Genomic DNA, 21,039 nt, shown 5'->3' on the forward strand with positions numbered 1-21,039 from the left:
GAAAGCATATTAAGTACCAATACAAGTTTAAGTTATCTCTTACAATTTTTTACTCTATTTTTTAACTTTGCCACGGCTACACTCTTATGTTGGCTTTCTGAGTAGATTGACACGTGACACACGTTTATCGTCTGCAGCGCAAACGCGGGGCAGGTGGAAGTACTCAACAAGTTCGGTTGTACGCATCGCGAAAGCTCGCGCGCGACATGGCTCCTACGATGAAAAAAGTTGCTATATTCGGATCAACTGGTTTCACAGGACAAGCAGTGCTTGACTACGCCTTGAAGAAAGGTAACTGATGCGGTTTTCTGATCACTGTCATCACTCAAACGGTACATTCTCTCTTCGTGCTGTGGGTGTCCGCGTTTCGAATATGTACTAACTCGGAAAAGTATTTTTGGTTGGTTAATTCAAGCTTGCGCATGCTTTTTGGCTACTACGCACCCTAAAACTATTGCCGTTAGGCGCAATATTGTGGTGGAAGTTTATGATGCGTGTCGCAACAACGATTTTGTCACTATTTCAATCGCTTCTATAGCCGGGCCTATATATTGCTTTCAGTACTTATATATAACCATCATGTCCGCTAGCATGCCCCTAGCACACCCGTCACTTTAAATATGCGACGTCTGCGCGACTATTTCGTCCGGTACGCCTGACCTCGGCCGGTCTAATTGTGTCACTCGTATCGGGCTTTGAGCGTGAATTGCATACATATGCCTGCCTCTCGCAGCTTGCAGCTGTGTATGCGTCTGCTGAAAAAGAAACATATATATGCACATCAAAACAAGTGAAAACTGTAACCGATGTGATCACCGCCTGGCCGTTTTGTGTGGATAACCAGTGTACCCGATTTTAACGTCCACTTCCTTCTCGGCGTTCCAAGGTTGCTACTATCTGCGTTTTACCAGTTTCCTAGACGAGAGCTAAAGCCTTAATTTCATAACTCTTGATTTTGCATTAAAGAATGAATAAAAATAAACACAGCTATTAGCAGGGTTCCTCCCCTCCCTTGAGTCACGTGCATTGACATGCATGAATAAAGTAGGCGTTGGTTGTACATGTCGCATCGTATAGGTGTTCTGTGGTCGCATCTCCTCCCCCACCCCCCGCCCTCCCCGCCCCACCGCTTGCCAGCCAGAGATGTGTGGAACTTTCTATTAGATCTTTCTAAACAGAAGAAAATGAAAACGGCTGTAATTGCTCATACGCGCTCTCGATCTCGAAGCAAGTTCGAGCATAGCCTCCGACCATGCCTCGGACACACAAACTAGGGGGAGGCGTAGCCTCCTTTTATTTTCTCAGACTTCGAGATTGTTGTGTGCGGAATCTCTGAGGCTGTATCAGCGACGTGCAGAACAGCGGGGTAGTTTTTGGGACTTTGCCTGTGGCTATTGGCTTTGCGTTGTGGCATTATCGTCCTCCTGTGGCAGCAGCAGCGAGTGGCGTGGTCCGCTTTCGTATCGTCGGAGGAGGCGTGAGCGTAGATTTTTCGTATAGACGGCGAGCCTCTCGACTACGTGCAGAAAGAGGGAAGCGTTCCGATCTCGACGAGCGCGATGGTGTCGACTCTCCTCGTCCGCACGCTGCTGCTGCAGCGACCGGCAGCCCGCGTCGGCATCGGCTGCTGTAGCGGCGCGCGCCGGTACCTCTCGCAGCAACAGCCCGCCGAGGCCTCCAGCTTCCCCACTTCGTCGGACGAGATCGTCGTCGAGAAGCTGACCGGCGAGCAGTCGGGAATCGCCGTCGTCGGGTTCAACCGACCGCGGGCCAAGAACGCCATCGGCAAGGTGTTCCTCAAGCAGCTCGAGGCGACGCTCGACTGCCTCAGGTACGACGACTCCCTCCGGGTCCTCATCGTGCGAAGTCTCGTGCCGGGCGTCTTCTGCGCCGGCGCCGACCTCAAGGAGCGCGCTGCCATGCCTCTCCGCGAGGTCGCACCCTTCGTCGCCCGACTCCGTGGCGCAACGGTCGCCCTCGAAGAAATGCCCGTGCCGACCATCGCGGCCCTGGACGGTGCCGCTCTCGGAGGCGGACTCGAGATAGCCCTGGCCTGCGACCTGCGCGTAGCCTCCAACTCTGCCAAGATGGGGTTGGTCGAGACCACCCTGGCCATCATACCCGGCGCCGGGGGCACCCAGCGGCTACCCCGCGTGGTCGGGAGAGCCAAGGCGAAGGAGCTCATCTTCACCGGCAGAGTCCTGGACGGCGAGCAGGCCGAGGACATCGGACTGGTCAACTACGTGGCCGAACAGAACAAGGAAGGGAACGCCGCGTTTCAGCGGGCTCTGCAGTTGGCCGAGGAGATTAGGCCACAGGGACCCATCGCCCTCAGGATGGCGAAACTAGCCATTAACAAAGGCATGGACGTGCCTATTAGCAACGGACTCGACTATGAGAAGGCGTACTATGTACAAGTGACGCAGTCTAAGGACCGGGTTGAGGGGCTGAATGCTTTCAAAGAGAAGAGGAAGCCCAACTACGTCGGGGAGTGAGGAGGCGTCTGTGCGCTGCCAATAGTTGTGCAGGAAATAAAAACCGGTAATCTTGTTTGTTACGTATGTTATGTGCACTCACTTATTCTTGTATCACTGTTGGCATGTGCAAGACCTGCGACCAGTGGTAATGCTCTTAGCTAGCAACATAGTCCAAGATGATTGGCAGCACTACTACCAGTTCGTTCAAGGTGACTAGGAAGAGCAATGACATGTGATCATAGATTACTGCAACATGCAACAACATAGCGACTCTGCGTGCAATCAAAGGGTGCCCTGTATATGTGCTGCCTTTGTGGGCCAGTGTACTACTGCACTTGAGGGGAAACACGGTCATGAAATGTATTTCACTACAATAGCAGCTTGGGCTAGTTGGTTTTCCATTCTGGTGTTAACACTGCAAAATGTAGACGAGACACGAGACGACGACACCACAAGCGCTGGTGGTGTCATCTTCTCGTCTCGTCTGTTTTGCGCTGTTAACACCAGCATGTCATGAAGTCGTCGCATTGCCTTGCACAAATTGTGGCATTCAGTTTCAATTACTTTTCCATCACGACACTTGTAAAGTATTGTTTGCATTAACATTGAGACAAACTATGGTACCATCTAACATGCACTTAGTTTCTATAACTATCGCTGAGAACTTATCAAAAAACATTCTGCTGAGCGCACTTTCTTCGGGAACATCTAGTGAGTGTTTGCATGCATAATTTGTAAGTCAATTCCTGATCTTTGCATATGGACATTAAGTACTTCTTGTGAACCACTGAGCTTGGTACTGGCAGCCTCATTTCAGACAGCCTCATGAACGTACTTTTGAATGAATGGATGATCTGTAAAGTGAAAGTAAGAGCATTGTGAAGGAATTTTCACCCGTGAAAGGCATAGCTATGGAAAATCCCTGACCTGTTCCTCCCTTTCTTTTATTCTACTGTGTGGTGTTGGTGAAGTTACTTTTTCTCATACTTTTTTCGCCATCTGTTGAGTTATACTTGTAACCTGAATCCATTTGCTTGCCAAATCCAAAGCAGTGCCTGAGAAGACAAGGGGGCAGGTGCAAAATTGAATCGCATCAGAAAATGGAGAGGTGAAGTCTCTTGGATCTGAACCGTTCTTTCAGCTGCAAGGAGTCAGGCTTTAACAACAAAACTGTTAAAGGGCCCCTAAGCAACTTCTTACATCTTTTTTTACAAATTTCAAACAAATGCACATATGTGGTAGAGAATGCCGTGACCATCATTTCTGCCGAAAGTGGCTGTGCGCCATGGGAACATCTCCCCTGGCCTCTCCGGTGCCTCCTACAGGCATCGTGATGTTAACAGGGTGCTCCTGGTGACGTCACTAGGGGTAGATACTGCTGATTGGTAGGTTGTCGAGGGACGACAACGCCAACGTGACAAGAGCCGACTGTTTGTTCCAAGAATGGAGAGGGGCTCAACCACTGTGCACCACTGTACAGTGCTTTTCATGAAGCTTCCATTTAGTCAGCTTCATGCGGAGGGCAATTAGGGGCAGACAATGAAGGAGCCTTTATTCTGGCATGCTGATGCAACCCGCAGCTTTCGCTGTACTGCGCGAGTGTATGCAACGAGGGAGACAAAGCGCAAGCAGACAGGGTAGCAATACAGAGCCAAAAATGGTGGCCACATACTCAGTTATCTAACATCTGTAACTTTGCTAGTACTGCACCATTTAAAAGAATTCTTGCGCCCACATGTTCAAAAGTAGGCTAGTACCCACCAGCCACTAATTTTTGAGCTCGGGGTGGTTTAAGAGCCTGTTAAGCTGCTCATCTCTCAAACATGCAGAATAGGCAGCGTGGTGTACTAAGAACAGAAGCACTTTCTCGGCTCTCTCTCTGCACGGTAATTGACTGTGCGTGAAGCACTCGATTGCAGGAGTAATTACCTATAGATCCCTAGCCAAGAATGTGGGAGTATTGACCCTGTCACTAAGAGTGGGGGCCATGATTACACACACCCTTTTGTCAGGTCTACATGCCTACAGCAAAAGGACCCACAATGGCAAGCGTGTTTTACGTGGTGTATGACCTGCAGGGAGATGGTGCCAATAATTCCCGGATAAAAGAACTTGTGAAAAGCTCATAGAGGCCAACATAGTGACGGCATAGGATTTGACGACGCTGCTTTGACTGAGTGCTTGTGAATTGCTGGTGCATGTGTTACTTCTGGTGTTCTATGAAAGTGGGCCTGCAGACAAGTTATGCAGAAATGTCACGACAGAAATTGGAGGCACCCATGCAGCGAGAAATTGCTAAGCATGTGCAAATAGGAGAGAGAGAGCCATGATGGGAGAGAGTGCCAAGTGCTTCTCCAAAGTCTAACAACCCTGCTAACGAAATTAGGCATAACCCAGTAGGTTATGCCTAAGGTGGTGGCTTAAGTTCAGTTGTAACAGCATCGGTTAGGGGAATGTGGAAGCGGGCCAGCAGTTACCACCTCTCCTTTTCATTGTCCATAAGTGTATTTAAAGGCTGTCTGGAACCCACTCTTTTCAGTCTAGGCTGTTATCGCTGAACTGATAGATCAGTAAGACTCCGTAGGATGCAACGCTAATCTGGGCCATAGCCACCTGGTGGTCGAACGGTGAAACTCAATTGGTCGTATGTTGGGACAGTTTTCCTAGGCTCTAACTTAGGAAAAAGCAGAAGAGTAAGGTGCTGTTTACTTGTGTGTTATTCGTCAGTGTTCTTCAGCAAACTCTGCATTTGACTGTGTAAATATTTTCACTGCAACATATCTCCGAGTTTGTTACCTCCAAGCTGCCTCCTGCTTGATCAATGCTGATTATCGCCTTGAAGAGATCTGACCAACTTCACAGAAAAAGAACAAACGTGGCTGGGCCCTTTAGGGGGTTGTTTGCAAAAGCTTTCACGTGGCAGCGTTGTTGGTATCGAATGTCAACCAGAGAACACCAAGAACAAAGAACAACCTTGACTGGGCCCTTTGAGGGGGTTGTCTGCAAAAGCTTTCATGTGGCAGCATTGTTGGTATCGAGTGTCAACCAGAGAACACCAGCAACACTGCCTACATTGGAACCTGAAAGCAGCCACGTGACCACGGTATAGGTGAGAATACTAAGATGGCGTCAGTAATGAACCATCACTATTGAGAACAGCCAGTAGCTTAGCTCTACGAGGCCGTTGGAATCTGCAGCCAGACACCAGCATTGCTAGGGCAGGCACAGCACACACGAAAATGCTTTGGATATAGTGTAGAGTACAGAAATACTAAGCTTGGATGTAATGAAGCATTTGAATAAGCTTGCACTGGACTTATTTTATTTGTTTTATGTTTCTCTACTCTGAGGACAAATAAAATAAATCCAGTGTAAGCTTGTTCAAAGCTCGCACTGGATATATCGAAGTGTTTGCAAATTCTTGAGTAGATTCGTGGCAGTGGCAAGGTAGACCTCTAGAACATCTGAAGAGTGGGAGAAGTCGCTTCGCTATCTTTGAGCTACGAGTTGCTAGTATTAGCATACATCTGCGAAGGTTTAATTTGCATTGTATTATGCGCATGCACCCGACTCTTGCTGTGGGTGCAGGCCAAGTCAGCAAACTCCAGTTATGCTTTTTTTTTTATTTTGTACATGCTGCAGCCCTGTTGGGCTGTTGCAGGGGTAAGTGAAGCGCAGAACAATGACAAATAATAGAGGCAATATGAACAGCACAGCCCAAATTAAAATACTAACTACCTATTCAATAGTCCCTAAAAATAAGTTTAAAGGAAGAGAACAAGTAGTACCAGGCAAAGAATTCCAATATTCAATTACACGTGGAAAGAAACAGCATTTAAAGGGGTCCGTATGGACAAAATAAGGCGCAATGTTCAGCTGATGGTGACTTGTAGTATTAGTTTAGCAGGAGTTGGGTAATTATCTGAAGAAATCCGGCAAGAGGAGTGAATAATGCAGTGCAGAAACTTCAGTGTTTCCGTGCATCGACAATCTGAGAGTGGTTGCAAGCGTGGGAATGAAAGCGTTGTGGAAGGTGAAAAATCTCTGTTGAACCTATGGCATATGAAGCAAATCGCTTTCTGTTGTATGGCCTCGATTTGATTAGTGTCACATTGTTTGTATGGATTCCAGACTGGAGAAGCATATTTTAGTAGAGGCCAGATTAGAGAGTTAAACATTGGTACTTTAGTATCCCGTAGGAATGTGTGGCTCAGATAGCCTAACTTTTTCAGTGCTTTTGAAGTTATAAATCTGTGTTTGGACCAAGACAAACTGGGTGTGAAAACAAAACTAAGGGATTTACATTCACTAATGCTCTGAATGGGAGTTTTATTAATTCTGTAAGTAAAAACGGAAGGTGTCACTTTATTAGTGAAAATCATAATGACAGTTTTATGGATGTTGTCATTTGCCAGGCAGCGCCAATCTTAAAGTGATTTTCTAATACCACTTGATGATGTGGCACTGGCTTTTATCATGTTGGCTTTCAACTAAACTATGTAAATGTGGCTATGCAGGCTTAAACTACAGGAGGCTGCAGGAGACTGAACTGTACACCATTTAATCGCAACAAATGTCACAGCAGCATGCATGGCACCTTGCAAAGTATAGTGTTGCAGCTCTATCAATGACCATACTTTGTGACAGGTATACCTGTTCATCTATTTTTATGGAAACAGACTTATCTCCTATGCTAGCTATCATAACTATGTCCCATCTGCTGGATTAGTTAGATTAAAGGCAGACACTATTATACTGGCAAGACAAACGGCAGAGAGATGTCAACTATAATTAACCGATGTTTACCAATTAACTTTGTAATTATACACTTTAAAACACAAGTACCTTGTGAAATTGAAGAAAGTGACGTTCACTTAAGCAATTCTTTACATAGCACCAGTTTCAAGAAATGTCTAAAATTTGTGGCGAAATGCATTGTTCCCATGAATGCTCGTCAGCACACCATTTTTCAATGTGCTTGTAATTAGAACATCAGTGCATTAAATATCAAATACTTTTCAAACAAGTTTGAAATAATGAACAACCCTTGTAATTATTAACATAGAAGAATGTTCATACCCTATTTGGTCAAAATTCGCAACTTTTTGTCATTACACATTCACAGTGTAAAATGTGGTTAACTTAATGCTCATTTCAGCATTATGTAGACATGAGCAGTTTGTGTACACATGGAGGACGCTTTGGGTCATATATCATCATACATAATCAGGACAATGCTGAGAAGTCTTACTGATGTGATATGATATGATGTTTACTTGCGTTTTTCACAGCCATTTGGGCAGCTGTTTGTACAAACAAGACTAAAATGCATGTTCACATAAACTGCAGCAAATGTGTATTTCAAATTTATTTTAGAGAAAGAAACACTGGTGCAATAACCATATAATTATACTAATTAATATTCTACTGCTGAACACCATGTGTGAGCTTAATGTGAGTGCGAATTATTTAGTGGCATACCTGGAAAGGCCTGGCTTCCTGGTTGATGCAGTGTGGTCTACTATGGGAGTATTAGTCATTTACATTCACCCCAACTGGGATTAAAGCTGTCATAGCTTTCATTTCATCATGTTGATGGCATGAAGTATCTGAAAGCTCTTTGAATTTGTGAATGTAGAGATTACGTACATTCAATGTGAGGTTCAAGGTCCAAACGGATGGCGACAATGTTCAGTTTGGTTCAAACATACAGCACCCTTAAGTCTACTCTTGAAGGAGTACTAGCACCTAGTATTTTCCAACTTGCAGAGACTCTCGCTCTTCACGCATAAAAAGATGACACTTAGCTAGTGTAAAGGTAGGGAAACACTTGTAGGATGTCTCATTATGACACTAAAGTTTGTCTCGGAACACCAACCCTGGTGTCATCAACATTATCATGATGGAACAAAATATACTGATCTCGAGCTGCAATAAGGTTACGTATGATGTTGCTTCTAAAGATATTAATAAATGTTTTATGTCTGTACTCGCATGGGGCAGCAACGGCAATCATGGGAACGGAGCAAGCAAATGTATCATGATGCATATGTGCTTTCTGGGTATTGAAACTGAAATTGGTTTGTAGAAGCTAGCATTATAGTTAATAACTTGGGGTACCCTGACACCTGCCATTTTTTTTTCTAGTGTTTAGAGGGCTTGTGTCTTTATTTAATGTAAAAAGATGAGAAGTCATAAATGGTCATGTCAGTACTTTTTAACCATGTGTAGACTGCTGTGTGCATAGTAATTCTTTATTGTCAAAAAAGGAGCAGGTAGTGAACAGACACCAGAGTTCTCGAGAAAAGGCAGCACTGCAGTGCTTCATTCGCAGGCTGTTTAGACCATAGTGCAGTGACCCAAGAACCACTATAAGGACAGTTGCCAGGGGTCCCAGTGCTCTTCCCACATGTTACATATCGGGAGAGGGGAGGAGGAGGGTTAGTGTCTGCCCCGCCAACAGTGCTAAGGTCAGTCCTAAGGCATGCACGGGTAAAACGAGCCTCGGCTCTTTTACCCGCACTCAAAGTACGCTTCTGCAGCCCTTGTGCGTGCCACTTCTGTAATGTCTTGCCGCAGGGTATGAGGTGACTGTACTCGTGAGAGATGCCTCTCGGCTGCCCAAGGAAACCACAGCTCAACACGTGGTTGTGGGTGACGTGTTGAAGAAGGAGGATGTCGACAAGGCTGTCAAGGGCCAGGATGGCATCGTCGTGGTCCTCGGCACAAGGAACGACACAAGTAGGTGCTATTGCTGCTTCGACGGCGACACGCAGTCAGGGTGTTGTTTAGCCTAGGGTTGCCACGTCTATCTTGTTTCAGTAAAACAAGCAGAGACACCTTATTAAACAATGTCATCAATCATCAATTTCTGACTGGCATGTCTTTGCCAGCTTTGTGACCACCCCTGGATGTAAATTAGGTCATGGCCTTAATTTAAAAAAAAATTTTAAGGCTTAGTTTCAAACTTCAGTCCATCGAAAAGCTTTTTTCATCCGATCCGCTTCATGTTTTAAGTGTTAAAACCTTCTTTTACCTCTTCACTATGCAATATATACATATACTTGTCATTGCCACAAACGGTACAGTTAGAAACAAAGAAAAATCCTTTATTTTACCCTGTTTCAATATCAACTAATCTGCAAATCAAAATTTTTCACCAAAGAAAGAGTCTAGCAGCAGCTTTCTTTTGCACGCGGAACTCACCTGCTATCTGTCAGTGGCTGACGCCATCATTCCAAATCTGCCAAAACGTGCAAAAAGTGCGCAATTACAGAAAAAGGTTTTGAGCACCGACAGATTGCTGCCATCTGTGTTGTAGAACACAAAGACTATGCAATGCGGCCTTCGAGATGCTGACAAAGGGCTGACATCAATGTAGTAAAAGAAAAAGAAAAATAGCCATGAATTTCAAACGCTGTTCTTGCAGCAGTCAATGTTGTAGAAGAAAAACTAAGTGGATGTTCTGAGCTTGTCCAACTCGGTTTGACAACAGGATACTCAGGTCTCCCAAAGAAAAATTAACCGGGGGGGTATTTTGCAAGTGTCTACCAAGTGGATATGTCCATTTCATCTGCTGCTGAAGTTCTGATTGGCTGAACAGGTGTACGTGTCAGAAGGAGACAGGCCCCCCTCCCCCCCAGGCTATCAGCACTTCAGCAGCAGACGAAGTGGACATGATGATGTATGGGATTTTAGGGCACACAGGCCAGGGATGGTCAAAGAGTGCCAGAAATGGACATGTTCACTAGGTGGACACTTGTAGAATGCCCCCCCCCCCCCTCCACACACACACAGGATCGCACTGACAAGCTGAGCTCATCCAATGTACTTAAGTGGTTACTTAGATGACAAAGACAAACGAGACGAATTAACATCAGTGCTTCTGAGAACAAATATTGGTAAATGTGTAGTGGTTGTATTTACTTTGTGCTGTCCTTATTTTTTGCAGTGATGGGAGAAGCTCTTCCACTGGCTTGTGCTTTATATTAGTGGACTTTCTTTTTGCTTTTAAACTCCAGGCAATGTAAGTAGTGCAGTAGCGATGGGTCTCCCATGTTGGTGACATAGCTCCAGTGCCAATATAAAAGAAAACAGGAGTAGTTCTTTATGATCTTGAAGCAGCGGCAGCAACCATCAAGTTATAGTTCAAGCACTTTTATGTTTTTCCAATGCTTGGCAAATGTCTAATCGTAGGAGCAGTGTGGCTGAATCCTGTCATGTTAACCTCTTTTTTTTTTCTCGACCTTCTTTTTCTCAAGTTCTTGCCAGCAAAGGTAAATGACCCTAAATGGGCATTTAATCAGTAAAAACTACAGGCACCACAGGGATGCCTGTTGTGCCCATTTGCTCTAAATAAAAACATTTTCATCTTTGGGAATTGTGAAAGCTTGGTGGTGCCACTTGCATGCAAATCACACCAACCAGCCCAAGCACTCCATGTTGTTCGTTAGTTAGAAAATAAATTCTATTAGATCACAAGAAGTACATGTGTAAGCACCGTGAAATGAAAAGAACTAAACATGGTAGCACAGGGCTATGTGGTACTGCAATGTATGCCAGTGTTCCCAATGTTCTTTATCAGCCTATTTTCCAGCAACCCCTGGTTACACCTTTCCTGCTAAGCAGACTCCGTATCCTGTGCCTGCTAACTTTTTCATCTAGATTTACGTGGGGGCAGCAGCTGATTACTGTGCTAGGGTCTCTGTTCTGGCAAGGCAGTGTTCCTTTGCCATTCAGACGGCTTTCATAGTGTAGCAACAACTAGTCTAGCATAACCCCTTCACTCACCAATTATGATGGGTGCTGATAAATGTGTCAGAGTTACATAATTTTATGCCAAGGCACTATAGACACCACTGAAGTGTATTCAAGGCAGTAGGATGATGCTTTACAGATTTTCTAGCCAGTGCTCATATTTACAGAGCAATTAAATATCAATTTTATGCACGACTATAGACGTAATTTCTTCTATAAAACAAACTGACTGGCCAGCTCAAAGCAAAACGAACACGTTAGCTTTGGCTACAAGCATTGATGGCAGGCATTACAAGAAACGAGAAACGATTTTTACCTCGCAGCTGATGGGAGGCAGCATGTAGAAGATGCAGTCAAACACGGTAGTGCCTTCACCAAAGCGGTCATGTTAAGAAACACACAGTGCACTGAGCTGGATTGGAGCTTCATCGATTATGAGGTGCCTTCACTGCTGGACAGAACTTGCAAAAACAAGTCGTGTGCACAAATGCCTAAACTGTGGCAGAAGGAAATGGCAAGCTCAAGACCTGCTCTCGGCAGGACGAGTACCAGAAGCAAGTGTATGTAAGCTGTTACATATCATCCAAGTCATCAGGCATAGTGGCATATGTTTTGGTAGTTTAGATGAAAACCCTGACTGTGGAAGCCTGATGCTCCATTCCTACCCCGAGGCACCAATTGGACATTAAAAACATATTACTCATTGTCTTTGTTATGCTTTTAATGAAGAGCCATTGGAAGTACATGTGCATATACAGTTGTGGTACTTTTCCAGGCCCCACTACAGCTCTGTCTGATGGGCTGAAGAATATCCTGCAGTCGATGTCTGACCACGGGGTAAAGCGCATCTCGGTCTGTGTATCGTGTAAGTCATTATATATGCTTTGTGTGTTGCTCGTGTAACCGCAGTGGAATTCTAATTTTTGTGCTTTGAGCTATTTTTGGCCATGTACAGGCACACGGCAGCAAAGTCCTTTATGAGCCCCCTCATTCAAACTTAAATTTACATGCTGGTATAAGTATGAGAAAGTCCAAGTGAACACATTTATTTATTCACACAGGCTGGCGCACCAAGTATTACACTAATGAAGAAAAATACAGCACTACACAACCGATATGCAATTTCAACAGTAACTTGAAGACGAAATGGGGCTAAATTTGTGACCGATATATATAAAAAAACAAGCTTCCACAATAAGCGAGGAATAAAATACACAACAAGGCATGTACTTCTACAAAAAACATAATTTACAAATAAATTTTCATAAGAAACATCTGTAATAGATGGGTGCTATGAGATCAAGAGGATCACACCAAAATGAAATGACACGAGGCTAAGTAGATAAGTTAAAGGCGCACATTTTTACAAAGCTAAGTTGACTTTCAAGTGATTTCGAAGTCATGACGTGTTCTGGTTGTTTGAAAGAAAATGGGGTAGGTGACTGGTTATTCATACATTTATGTAACAGATATGTGACAGTAACAGAATGCTGCGTTTTGAGAGGCAGAAAAGAAATGTTTAGTTTTATTTCTGTAACACTACAACTTTGGAGATATTTACTTGAAATATACAAGGCGGCTCTGTTTTTAACGGGCATTGATTTATTGGTTAGATAGGTTTGATAGCTTTCATTCATGTGGGAGGGAGCCTAAGCTTACCAAACTTGTTTTATGAGTGGGTCAGAGCAAGCTTTGTTTATATCTCACCGGCTTACTTCTATATTGACCTTAGCTTGAACATATTTATTTTTCCTACAGACAGAATTTTATTGCAACACTGCCTTGTGAGAATTAGCTTAGTGTGTATACTTCCTATTAGCAGCGCCATCTGTTCTGTTCAGCCGGTGCCCGCTGTCAGGCTCTGCAAATAGTGGCATGCATGTTGTGTGTTCAACTAAAAGTGGGAAACATAGTTTATGAGAGATGTAAAATGTAGCCTGGTAGAAAAGGGCATCTTCCCAGGAATCTTTTTCAACGTTGAGCTTTAAAATGCACTGTGTATGAGTAGAGTTATCAGAAATAAAATTCTGTTGCTGCTGCCGCTGCTGCCAGCTCAGTTCTTGCCTCCTTTTTCGTTGTTGGCTGCTTCGCTCAGCTGTACTGCACTCAGTGCCCACTGGAATGATGGCCACCATGCTCCACCTGCAATTGCATCAACGTTTTGTACGAGCATGGGCCTGTTTTGTACCGCCCGTTCTTAAAGGCCATAGTGTTGGTGCAGTGGTGTCATTCTGTGCCACCAGGTGGCACTGCCACCTGACCAAAGACAACGATAGGTTCTGTCTCAAACCCGATGTCTATGACATGTTTCTGGTTCCCGAAATCGCGTCCAGTGCCTTCAACCAGCAAAAGCATAGCCTTTGAGACCTGCATTTTAAATCCAGAGAGTGCCACCCTACGAGACGTGAATTTGGACACCACCTATTCTTTGCTTTTGCTTCTGTTCTGTGGTACTTGTTACCTTTGACATCGACACAGATTTTTCCAATGCATGACCGTCCTGTTTAGAGGTGCATAGGAATAGGCATGAAAAGCGGCGATGAATTCAGGAAGTTGAAGAGAAAGAGCAGGCAGTCTTTTGGACAACAGCGCAGGCTCCCAGGATCATCTACATAAGAATGTAGACAATGACAGCGAGTGTGTTAAAGTAAACGTATGCCGTTTGCCTTGAGAATTCTATGTTTACAAAAGAGCAGTGATTGCTGGAAGGTGTCATGATCTGCCATAAAATCCTTGTGTAGCCTGCAGAGCATGTTTTTTGGTAAGATTGAGCTCTGGCTAGTTATTGGATGATATCACGCTCCGGACAGGAAGAGAGCACACTGACTTTGGCAGATAGGAACTTGTTTATGGTGTGGGTTGGGCTGTGGCAGTTTTTCTGAATAGCGAATTTATTTGGAACTCTTGTGCACTGACAAACAGAGTGATACATCTAGAGCACGGAGAGGATGAGGTGCTGGTGTTGTGATGGGACAATGAAAGCACATGCACTTATGCCGATTATGCATTGAACATTCCACACACCCACTTGTGCTAGTCAGCAGATGAAAGCGAATGTGATACAGTACTGTTATACTTCCTTTCATGCATACTCAACTGTGCTCACTTTTGTATGGTGTTTATTAGCACAGGTGGGCCTGAACACTTATGTACCGTGCAAGAACATTTGTGTACCCTGCATTAGATGCACGTTCAAGAACCCCAGTTGGTCAAAATTAGTCCAAGGTCCCCCCACTACAGTGTGCTCTTTAATGAGGTTGTGGTATTGGCTGGCAAAGCCCCAGGATTTTCAGCAGTTTTAATTGCAAAATAAACAGCCTTTGTGTACTGTATGTGGAGCATTTGGAGAAAATGACAGGCTTTTATATGGTTATAGGAGGATTTGAGAAAAGACGTCCACTTATTTCTCATCAGAAAGATCACTTTCTTTTCATCTTTCTTTCTGTGCTTGCTTGGAAGTGTCTACTAGAAAAAAGTTGCCAGTACATGTGACTACGTAGATATTTAGAATATGTAAGATGTGGTGACTGACTGTCCTTAGTTTTCCAACTAAGCAGCACGAAACTCATGATCGTAGATGGACAATGCATCAAGGGTGTTGTATCAGTTTTTTGTGACAGAATAGACAGCACAAATATGAGATGGGGGTTCAGGACATCTGGACGTAGCACTCCCTGTATCCGTGCCTGATTTCCAGGCAAGATCATTCTTAAAAATTGTCACCACATGAAGAGAGCACCCTCGGTGCTTAGCAGGCTCTCTGCATTTAGTAGGAGTTGACTCTGCATTGTGAGCATGCTATATTTATTTGCACGCATGAGGAAAAATATACGGACCCACATGATCTTAAAAAAACTTAACTCATTCGTAATTCACATGCACAACCTGAAATTCACAGTTACAATGGAAAGTTTGCAATGCCAAGTTAGCACTGCAGTGCCCACTTTCAAGTTACATTTATAGACAGAGTGCCTGGCTCGTATAGTTTTGCTGCGGGGAGTACATATATGCTCGCTTATTTCCTTGCACTAATTTACAAAGCTGTGCTACACAGATCAGCAATACCTACATCTTCAACTTGGTGTTCACTGACTGCCCTTGTGTTTTGAGAGGCAGTCACTTGTGGATAGACGCAGAAGCCTGAATCACTACAGTCACTTCTACATACTATATGAAATTACTGTTTTGATTTTAACTGTGATGGTCAGGGCATAAACAACTTTGATCCAAATGTTGACTTCCAGGTCTAGGTGGTCTCCCGTGACCATAGCATCCTTGATCATTTTTCAGTTGTTCTCTCAATAGCAAGAAGTCCACTGCAGTAGGCTTGTGAATGGAACTTGAATGTGTTTGAATTCTGAATTTGAAAGTTTTGAATCAGTCAATCAACCAATCAATCAATTTTCATTTCGCAAATATTTTACAGGTCAAAATATATGGAAGGAGGTGCCCTAGTCAGACTGAATTGGGACCTCCTGGAGTTACGTGTGTGATGAAAGGCATAAAAATGCTTTTCTTCAGTATATAGCTGGCATCAAGTATACGTCCAACACTAATATTTTAGAAAGTAGGCAAATCTTTGAGTATATTTGACCCAATATGCGAACCCAATTTTTTTTTAATTGTCAGCAAGCTCAGGACTCATAAGGAGCCCAACAAGTAATGCCTGCTATTTCTTTCTTTGTTTTCTTTCTTTTTTGAGTACCAAATGCTCAATTCATTGTGCAACATGTCATGCAGCCTTCCTGTTTTGGGAACGTGCCAAGGTACCGCCAAAGTTCGTACCGTTGACGGAGGACCACGAGCGCATGTACGAAGCACTCAAGGCCTGTGATCGCGAGTGGGTTGCCATCTTTCCACCCCACATTGCAGGTAAATGCATGGTGTAGTCCTCAAAGGGGGATGTACACTATAAGAAAGAGTGGGCTTCAGTGAGTTCGAAAATGAACGCTGTTGCAACAGCTGAACCATATTATAATGAACAAACATCAGGCATAAGAATATCTTCATTATATCTGATATTCATTATAAGCACATAGTATTTGTTACATGTGAGAAACATTTTCGCTTTACTTTATGTCCAATAATTCATTATATATCTATAGTGTTTGTGATATTGTCATATTGTAGTGATGGTGAAAAAAAAGATAGCAAAAACTGTGAGTCGCGAATCTACAAACTACTTATTGTGCAAACTTGTGCTACAAAAACACAAGAGACTCTCAAAGAACAATAGTGGTAGGCAGTTTGTCATCAAAAGTCTGGTCTATGGTCAAGTGCATTGACCATTTATGCATGACTCATTGTACATTAGCGTAATCACTGGTGCTTGCATATTTTCCAAAATATACGCCACTACTCACTTCGTGCATGCAATGTAATTAGACAAAGATTCTTTCTCTATAGAATCAGCGACAATGTTAGAAAATTATCTGGTACAGGAAGGCTCGTCTTGCACCGAGCAGTAAATTTACAATGCTGGTTAACCGGTGAAAAGCAGTGAGCGGAATAAAAAAAAGAACAATGTACACCTGTCAGTACCGAGGGTCGACTGCACTGGAGACTCGCTCATATTTCTCTAATGCTATTCGACATCTTTATCAGAGCATCGCTTACCCACCACTTTGCTCACATTTCACGTGCTCAAGTGGCCGCAGAGAACTTTATCGATTTTGCTTTTTTTTAACAAGCATGTCTGCCAGAGACTCCACTGATGTGTAGTCAGTTTGGCTGCGGTAGGATGACACAGGAACCAAGTGGACGCACAGTCGCACTCCCTTCAGTCGGCTTCGTATCGGAGCATGGGCAGTGTTCTACGTTCCACTGTCACTGTGAGCATCATGTGCACACGCACGAGCACCGAGCGGCTGCGTGCAAATTGTTAGGGGATGCGCCAGTCTGAGTGGAATGGACCGTAGGTGCTCTGCTAAAGAAAGTCTTGTTCTGAGAAATTCATGTTGTAGCTGTTAAAAAAAGAGAAAATGGAAAAGTGGTTTAATTGAGGAGCTTCCATCTTTATTTGCTGCCAAAAGAAATTGTAGTGTCCTCAGATATATTGTGTTCCGAAAGTAAATGGAGCATTACTGTTCTAATTATTATTGTTCTTGCTTTTGTTGTTGTTCATATTATTGCGTACTAAAATAGTGGATGAAGCAACTATAGGTAGTATATGCTTGGCATCAAAAGTTTACCGACTAAAGAATCTGTGAAAACACTAAATTTATAAGTGGCTTGTGACCATAGCTGTAAAGCCATAATGTTTATAAAGCCTTGGATGTTCTTTGCATAATTGATCTTTTCCCTGTGCATTGGCTGCAGACAACAGTATGAACACACACACAGTGCCGAACTAATGGCTGAACTTCATTTTCCTGTGCCCAGGTGTAAGTGCAGTATGCACCAGGAAAACAGGAAATGACAGCAGAAGCGAGATACAACAAAATGCAGGCAGCAGAAAACATTCTGCTGAATATGTCGCCTATTTTGTTATAGGAAATCGTGCTCACCTACGTTCCAGGTTGAGGATGCTGGTGACGACTTTTTCCAGGAGTTGCACGTAGGCAATAACCTGTACCAGTTGTCTTCCAGCCTGCCTCTTTCCGGGGTAGTAAGATAGATGGGGCAGCCATGCATTTCCACAAGAAATCCATCGGCGGGTCACTACTCTGGTATACTGTGTCCGACAGCTGATTGATGGCATCCTTGCGTTACGTCCCTCTAATCAAGTGAAGCCGAAGGAAAAGGGGCTCTCCGAAGAATCGTGCTCGTTGCTTGCATTGGGACCACAGGATCTTGCACATCTGTGTTTCATGGCCATAAGAAGGCAGGGCACCAGAGAAGAGAGTGACGATCTTCGAAAGAAGCATTTAATGAGAAGTTCAAAAGGCAAAAGACCTGTCTTGCACAACAGGTCGCAACAGCTATCACGGCCAACACGAGACAGCAGGGTTCGGCTTGACCACATTGAAAAGGGCCCGCTCAAGCCCATTTTTGGCACCGGAAAAACTCGAAAGAAATTGTACCATCAGGTTAATGTTACCTCAAGTTCTAGACAAACATGCACCGGCAAGCATAAAGAGAAGTTCATGCCATGTGGTGAAGGCTTAGTGTACTCTAATCTTTATTGTGCAAGGACGACTATGTAGGTGAAATCTGGCAGGGCCTAAATGAATGTCTTCTAGAGCATAGGTACAGTACTGTAGAAGGAGTTGTTAAGGGGCGCCATGGGGTGCATTGCTGCGATTGTGACTGCTGGCCTCTTGGGGATCGAGAACATCAATTGAGAAAGGGAGCGAGACACTTGGCGTGAGGACTCGCAGTAGTACATGAAATCTTGACATGGGGTTGCAAGTGTGTCTGTGTGGCTTCTCTGCTGGTGAAGAAAGGAGTGCAATTTCCTATTGCAAACCAAGGGACACGTACGGCTGGATGTTTTCTACAGACTGCACTTTTGTGCACCTTGCTTCTGTTTCCTTTTTCTGTTTTCCTGGCACATAGTGCATCCGAGCCTGCACTCGGGAAAATAACGTTCAGTTGTTGGTTCAGCACTCGGTGTGTCCCTTGTGTTGTCCGTGTCTAATGCGCAGGAAAAAACTGATTAGGCAGCACCAAATAGCATAATGCTCAACTTTGTTTGCATAAGTTAATATAAGCCAGAAATCCAAATACCAGGCTGTGGAAATGTTTTTCAGCTTTTTCTCTGACCCTGCTATCCGAAAACATTTATTGCCAACTGTACATCATCGTTACCACAAAGCTTTATGTGTGTTCCCATGGATGTGACATGTTAACCCTCTTTGGACAAATTGTAGATGTAGTATATACTTGCTTATCATGCTCTCTGATTCTTTCTAAAGTATGTACAATTTTTTCTTTTACTTTAGCGCAATTATCATAGAAGCCTTGGAAATGTGCTAATATTGTAATATTTTAGCTGAGTGAAATTGTTTCATCTAGCAGAAAACAGAACTTGTGATTTTAAAAAAATCTGTGGATTCTTAAAAGAACATTAAGGCAGCCCGGCTATGTAGTGAAACGCACTATGAAGGTGTGGACAGTCTAAAATCCATCGAGCATCATGCCATGCTCGTACATCTGACATCAAATGACTGTTGCACTACTGTTGACGTTAAAAATCACTGTACTTTAATATTTATTTTCTTAGTTGTTGATAGTTTCCTCCCAGTAGTTATACCCATGGACACATTATACCTATGTTCTTGCAAATATGACCCAATAGTATAGGATGGCTTGTGTTTGAATCAGTGGCAGAGGCAGTGCTCAATTTTATGGAGCCTTCTGTAATTGAAATACCTTTCCCCGTTGATGTTGCCGGCCCTAATGTGTGCTATTGGCACACGACGGCTGTAATAGGGTTCGTTATGGTAATTGAAAGCCGTTATATAGAAAAATGTCATCTTCATTGTTTTATTGTCTCCTTCACTGGGCGATAAAACATTGGAAATTTATTAAACCAGTGCTCGCTGGTTCTATCAAGCACCGGGCTACAAGAATAGGTGTGGCCACATAAAGATAGGAATCTAGAGTGTGTAGACTGAAGAGCGCTGCGGAGATGGAAAAAGTTGTACGAGATGGTGGCTCCATCTCTCGATCCTTTTGTAACTTCAAGGTTCCTGAATAACACTTAAATCTGATGAAATGGTTGTAAACCCTATAATTTCATTTTTTTCCTAAACTCTATTTATTTTGTTTGGACATCTGCCCAGAAGTTTGTTGCAGTTCAAAGGTCAAGCAGATTCAATATGGTCAGCAACTTGGTGGGTGCTGGTGGTCATTCGGTTGCCAAGTCCTTTTTCACCCGGTGCTATAAAACCAACCTCATGCGTTGTCGAGACCAACACTTTTTCTTAACTGTCAAAGAAGCTGTTGCTTTTAGTCCTTGAAAAATGCTGTTGGGGCCTTAAAGTTGCGTAATGTTCAATTGTTCTTGTGGTGAATTCCACATAATTCTGCCCCCTCAAGAAACTGTTATGCATTTTGCTGTGCTATAAGCTACTTTACGTCCAGTGATAAACAGAGCTCTCCCCAGCATAGTAACGGTGTCTGTGAACAGCTTCCGGTGCACATGGGCATGCTTGCAGATGAACCGGCACGAGGTGGCTACAAGATGGTGAATGACGCTCCGGTTGGCCGGGCCATCTCGAAGTTCGACCTGGCTGAAATCCTTGTCAAGGCCCTCACTATGGATGAGCACGTTGGCCACAGCGTTGGCATCGGCTACCCAGCAGCCTGAGCAGGTCTCGGTGGCACACTTTGATCCCGGAAGCATTCCTCCCATTTTCCTGGGCTCAATTTACTCCCCACTGTAATATTGCACATGTAATGTTCAAACCTTCTTCCATGGTGTGGGTGCAGTTGTTGTGCAGAGAAATATTTTTCAATGTGTGTCTATAACATAACCTGGTGTTATACCAAGCACCAGGTTGTGTTAACAACCTGGTGTTGGTTTTCCATCCTGGTGTTAACAGCGCAAGAACGTAGACGAGACACGAGACGAGAAGACGACTCGTCTCGTGTCTCGTCTACGTTTTGTCGTCCTCTTGTCTCGTGTCTGGTCTACGTTTTTGCGCTGCTAACACCAGGATGGAAAACCAACAAGCCCAAGCTGCTATTCTATATAACACAACATTGTTTGTGCTGCCATTATGCTTAGGTATGGTTATCTGTCCCAGTGGTATATTTAGCTTTTCCTGCATGACGTGGCTACAGCCATCCAAAGTGCCAGTACAATAAAAGGCATGTCCTCCTACTTAAGGATACTCTTTGTCAAACCTGTGTTGTTTAT

At 43.9% G+C, this 21,039-nt stretch overlaps 2 protein-coding genes across 2 annotated transcripts; both read left to right on the forward strand.

Annotated features, from left to right (window-relative positions):
• The first annotated feature begins 123 nt into the window (after positions 1-123).
• LOC126534393 (flavin reductase (NADPH)) lies at positions 124-21,025 on the forward strand. The gene is made up of 5 exons (XM_050181677.3): positions 124-291; positions 9,057-9,218; positions 12,010-12,099; positions 15,975-16,106; positions 20,336-21,025. Exons 1-5 carry the CDS (start codon positions 207-209, stop codon positions 20,485-20,487), a joined length of 621 nt encoding a protein of 206 aa, XP_050037634.1. The 5' UTR covers positions 124-206; the 3' UTR covers positions 20,488-21,025.
• On the forward strand, positions 1,120-2,557 carry LOC126534391 (methylglutaconyl-CoA hydratase, mitochondrial). Its single transcript, XM_050181675.3, has one exon. It carries the CDS (start codon positions 1,560-1,562, stop codon positions 2,493-2,495), a length of 936 nt encoding a protein of 311 aa, XP_050037632.1. The 5' UTR covers positions 1,120-1,559; the 3' UTR covers positions 2,496-2,557.
• Positions 21,026-21,039: the final 14 nt, after the last annotated feature.

This window comes from Dermacentor andersoni, chromosome 7 (assembly GCF_023375885.2).
Source record: "Dermacentor andersoni chromosome 7, qqDerAnde1_hic_scaffold, whole genome shotgun sequence".
Classification (NCBI taxonomy): Eukaryota; Metazoa; Arthropoda; class Arachnida; order Ixodida; family Ixodidae; genus Dermacentor; species Dermacentor andersoni.